This window comes from Rattus norvegicus, chromosome 14, assembly GCF_021556685.1.
Source record: "Rattus norvegicus strain SHRSP/BbbUtx chromosome 14, alternate assembly SHRSP_T2T, whole genome shotgun sequence".
Classification (NCBI taxonomy): Eukaryota; Metazoa; Chordata; class Mammalia; order Rodentia; family Muridae; genus Rattus; species Rattus norvegicus.
This window is the reverse complement of record NC_141547.1, coordinates 40,662,521-40,667,500: the sequence shown is the minus strand read 5'-3', so window position 1 is coordinate 40,667,500 and position 4,980 is coordinate 40,662,521. Positions and strand designations below refer to the sequence as shown.

At 50.2% G+C, this 4,980-nt stretch overlaps 1 protein-coding gene across 12 annotated transcripts in view; it reads right to left on the bottom strand.

Annotated features, from left to right (window-relative positions):
• The window catches only part of Atp8a1 (ATPase phospholipid transporting 8A1), a 242,556-nt gene extending 237,830 nt beyond the window's left edge, over positions 1 to 4,726 (bottom strand). For all 12 annotated transcript variants that reach the window (XM_087582508.1, NM_001426995.2, XM_087582503.1 and 9 more), the window contains 1 exon segment: positions 4,457 to 4,726. Coding sequence is in view for 7 of the 12 variants with exons in the window: in NM_001426995.2 (NP_001413924.1) it covers positions 4,457 to 4,505 (49 nt within the window). In the remaining 5 variants the exon portion in view is untranslated.
• Between the last annotated feature and the right edge of the window lie 254 nt (positions 4,727 to 4,980).

The window sequence follows — 4,980 nt, the reverse complement described above, 5'->3', positions numbered from 1 at the left end:
TTCTATGTGAGCAATGGGCATTTCAGTCTGTGATCACGACCACTGTCTTCAGATACTGGGATACCAGGGGAGAAACCTAAAGTACGTAGCCTTCTGTTTTTATCTGTCCATGCTTTCTGGAAAATACATCTACATGTGCTTCAGCATTCTGAACTGAAGCTTCCCAAGTTTGATTTATTTCCCCATACCTAACTTCACTATTTCTAAGAATCTTTTTTAAAAAATGTCAATTTTCTGCTTCTTTCTCTCTTTTTTTAAAAAATTGTAGCCCAGGCTAGTCTAGAAGTCTTTAGCCCAGGCTGACTTCAATACACAGCAGTCCTCTTGCCTCAGCCTCCCCAGTGTTTAGATTACAGGTGTGAACAATCACACCCAGCAGACATGATCAACTTGGGTGTGTTTATAACTCTACAGTTTGAATTCTTCTCTTCTTGTACTGAGCCTCATTGACTGGTTTGATAGAGTCCTCTCTGCTGTCAGGTTCAAGACAGTAAGGAAGAGTTCCTCAAAATGTACTTGTCCTGCAGCGGAACAGCTGCAGGCACGTGGGCCCCGGCACACCGTCTACCGCGAAGTCTCTTCAGCATCCCACCCAAGAAGCTGCATTTTCGGGCACTGGGACCTATTTCAGAAAGTGAAAATAAACAACAACAACAACAAAAGCTACTGAGAACTCTCTCTTCAAAAACAAGCAAAATAACATGTGTGTGTGTGTGTGTGTATGTGTGTATGTGTGTGTGTGTGTATGTGTGTATGTGTGTGTGTGTATGTGTGTGTGTGTATATCTCTGTTTGTGTGTGTGTATGTGTGTGTGTATGTGTGTGTATATCTCTGTGTATGTGTGTGTGTATGTGTGTATGTGTGTGTGTGTATATCTCTGTGTATGTGTGTGTATGTATGTGTATATCTCTGTGTACGTGTGTGTGTGTGTGTGTGTGTATCTGGGTGTGTGTGTCTGTATATGTCTGTCTGTCTCCTGCCCTTCACTCCCTTTAGAGTTCAGCCTCTGTGCTCCTGTGACACTCCACGCCTTGAGGCTTCTGCCCTGGCTGTCCCTCTAACTGCAACCCTCTCTCCCCAGGTCTACAGCAGGCTCCTCTTATACCTCCATCACGCATCCTTTTCAAGGAAGGCTAGCCCACCCAGCCTCCCTAGTCCTCAAGTCCATCCACCCACCTTACACGTCTGGCCTTGGCTGTTTTTCCAACAACTTTTATCAAGTAACAAATTCCACAATCTGATGGGGGGTTTGCTTTGTTCCTTCTTCATTAAGATGTGCACACTGAGGTACCCCTAACACCTAAAGAAACTGGACAGGTATGTGCTGACTGACCAAGTGACCTACTCCAGACTCTCTCTGGTTCTCAGTCCCTATTTTCTCTGCTGTTCAAACGCCATGACCCATCAGCCACAACACCTGCCCCTTCCACAGGCTTCTTGACAGATCTAACATGGTTCTTTCGGGGTGCCACTTTGTTACAAGGATTTGGCTCCACCGTGGCTGTGGAAGGCCGGCAGTGACTGTATATTAGGATCATGCTCCAGTGAGAAATTAGATTAGGCAAACTCTAAGACCTTGTCCAAACATTCAGCTCTGTGTCCGAATGACTCACTTGGCATTGACAGTGCTCCGATCCAGCAGTAACTCCACCTGTCCAAACTTATACCCTCCTCCTTCCAGGTTTCCCTCAGCCTGTAGCCACATTCCTGAAGACTCATGTAAGCCATGCCCATTTTAACCATTTGTTTTAAGCCATAATTATTACCTTCACCACTTTCCAGTTCGGAGACAGATGGCAATGTCCTTCAAGAGGTGGCTGTCTGCAGCTCGAAGCATGACCTTTGTCCTAAGGGTAACTGTTCTAGCACCTGGACCTCCTAAATCAGAATCCACACTTAACATGACCCCCTTGTGATTCTCCACACCCAGATCTGGTACGACAAGAGGCCTCTGCAGTCAGTGCTCCCTACTCACCTGCTCGTTAATAAGCCAAGACGGAAGTCCTACACTTCCATAGGATGTATGCCACCCGCGGCAAGTCCCATGTTCAATTAACAACCTACCCACTAAGAGGATCCGCTGCCCACTCTATTTAAGCCGTTCCTTTACACCTTGGTTGTAAACAAACTTACAAGAGCACAGTAGCTGTGTATCGGGCCAATCTGGATTCAGGGAACAGAAATGCATACAAGTCACTTCAAGGGAGGAGAAATGGTTTAACCCTGCATAGAATTCAGAACAGAAAACTGGGGAAGAGCGCAAAGGTTAGGCCTCCATACTAGATTGCTTCCGCTCTCTGCTCTTGATCCAGTTCCTGCTGCCCAATTCTGTATTACTTTCAGGGCACGCTACAGCCACCCGTGTTCTCTCCCACAAGCCCCTTCAATTCCGCCCCCTTTGGCTTCAATTGTCACTCTACTTGTAACCTTATGTTCAAGCTTGTGAATCACTTAGGGGTTTGACTGCCTTTGAGTCAGGAGCCCATCCTGTTCTAATGAGGCCAAGGCCAGTGCAGTTTAGAAAAAGGCCCTATTTAGCAAGAAGCAACTGTCAAAGGAGACTGTTCCCTAGGAGAGGAACCTGTGGAAGGCCAATCAACAGGCCACAACCCCAGCCCACAGTCCCAGAGACATTTAGCAACGGGCACATACTAAGGTGAAATCAACCAATACAGGGGTGAGGTGGGGGTGGGTGGGGTGGGGGGAAGAAGCTTCATTCATTCTAGAACAAGGACCCTGACACCGATGGATACTCAGGGATACCCAGACTCAATGGCAGCAGCACTTGTCTTTTTCTGAACCCCTGATACAAGTGTACCACTGAACTAGCTCTTTCCCTTTGATTAACTCACTGAGCCACCCTGAGCCAGGTTTCCTCAGCCATCATCCTCCACTTTCAACAGCCTCCAGGAATGTTGCAAGATCCCATAAGGCAACTGTGGTGAAAGTGCTCTGAACAACACAGGAGGTGCCTACCTACCACCACCTCAATGCTAATGTAAATTCTCTCAAAGCAATTCGAGCTTTATGTTGCCTTTCGATTTCTTCCCCTTCCCTCCATTCCCTCGGTTGCTGTAATTTTGAAACATCAACTGCTGTGATAACTAATATTTTAATGCCAGTTATCCTCGCTTTGTTGCTTCCGTTGCTCAAACTGTGGTTAGTGCATTCATTCATTTCACTCAAAATTGAAAAAAATTAAATTATTCATATACTAAATTCTTAAGATACAGGTCAGTTTTGATTCTGTGTCGCCTTGTCTCTTGCCTACATATTAGAGCCCAGAATACCCATTTTTCACATGAGGTCCTTACAGCTCTTACTGCTCCCGCCCCCAGAAGTCCTATTCTCCTCGTTTCTATTCCCACCCCCATCCTCATCGTCAAAAGTAAGGATTGGGGGCAGGGATGAGAATCAGTGACCATAACAAGATAGATTATTTCTCAAAATCGTGCCATTCCACAACGTTGAAGGGCAGAGTTACTGGGATGGAAAAACAGACAAACGAAAGAAAGAAAATAAAAGTAGACCGTTCCTTTTTGCCCTAATAAAACCAGGGGGGATGTTTACTGAAAAAGCTTCCCACATGCCAGACAGGAGGTGAAGGAGGCCTCCTCAGAGTGCACAGCATTTCAGTCTTTGCCAAAGCGCCCTTGCCCTAGGGCATCTGTTGCACACTTCCTACAAGTGGAACCACTCAACAGCTGGTCCTGGGTGGAGCAACGAAAGCAGCATGCACCTTACTCAAGTCAGTTCAGCCAGCCAATGTGCAGGCTTCAAGCAAAAAGAAAAACAAAAATGAAACCTCAAGCTAGAGCCTGGTGAGCCGCAGGGGGCAGAAGTGCAGAGACTGGAACACAGCCTGGTCTCCACCGAGCACCCAAACCCAATTAAGGCTTTTCCAGCCTAGAGATGCTGGGAACTGTGGATCAAAGAATCTGCGACGCCTGGGAATGGCAAACCGGCTCTTCGGGAAGCCGTGATGTGGGGGCAGCACAATGGTGGGCGCTGGAGATAGTAGGTTGGAGGGATCTATTCATGGGCATGGGCAAGCTGATTGGGAACAGGAAGATTGCAAAGATTGCGCGCTGTTGGTGAAGGAGGAGAGCCGGGCTCTTGGCTCTGGAAGGCAAGGACTGAACAGTCGCGTTGCGGTGTAAAGGAAACCTTGGGGCTCCCGCCAGCACATAAATTCCGAGGTTTTGGATCCTGGAAAGCGATTGCTAGTGCGCTGAAGGCAGAGCTGGCGGAAGGGTCCACTGGTGATCAAGGGCGACAGCCAGACTACTGGGAAAAGGAGGAGGGGGTGTATCTTCCCGGACGGACACACACACACACACACACACACACACACACACACACACACACACACACACACACACATAGGATCCCGTGCTGCTCGCACCTGCCCCCAAGCACGCTGGGCTCACAGCCTCCGGCTGCGGCGCTCACTCACCTTCCGCACGAGAGCGGATCTCCGACACTGTCCTCCGCATGGTGGGCATCTCGACAGCCCCTGCAGGTAGGTCTCGGGCGGGGACTCTGCACCTGTCACGGCGCCGCGCGGGCGGGAGAGCTGGCTGCACCGCGCAGAGAGCTCAGCTGCCGCCCGGCCGCGCCTCCCACCCAGGACAGCGTCGCCACCAGGAGCCGCCTGGGCACCGGGCGGGAGGGGGAAGGCGGCGAAGGAGCTGCGTCCGCAGAGCCGCCTAGGTCTCCCCGCAGTGGCAGAGGAACGGGCTCGAGGGGCGGAGCCAGGGACGGCGCCGGGGGCGTGGTCTGCGGGGCGAGCGCTCACTCGCTGGCCTCCTGGAGTGGGGCGGGGACAGGGCCGCCGGCCTCCGGGTCCCGCCCAGTTTGGACCGTACCATCCGCGGGGAGAGGGACATCGATTCTAGCTTTCTCGGCCTCTTGGCTCACCTCAGCCCTCCTTAAGGCTAGTACAAGTGTCCCAAACCTTAATAAAAGTGGAAGAGCTGC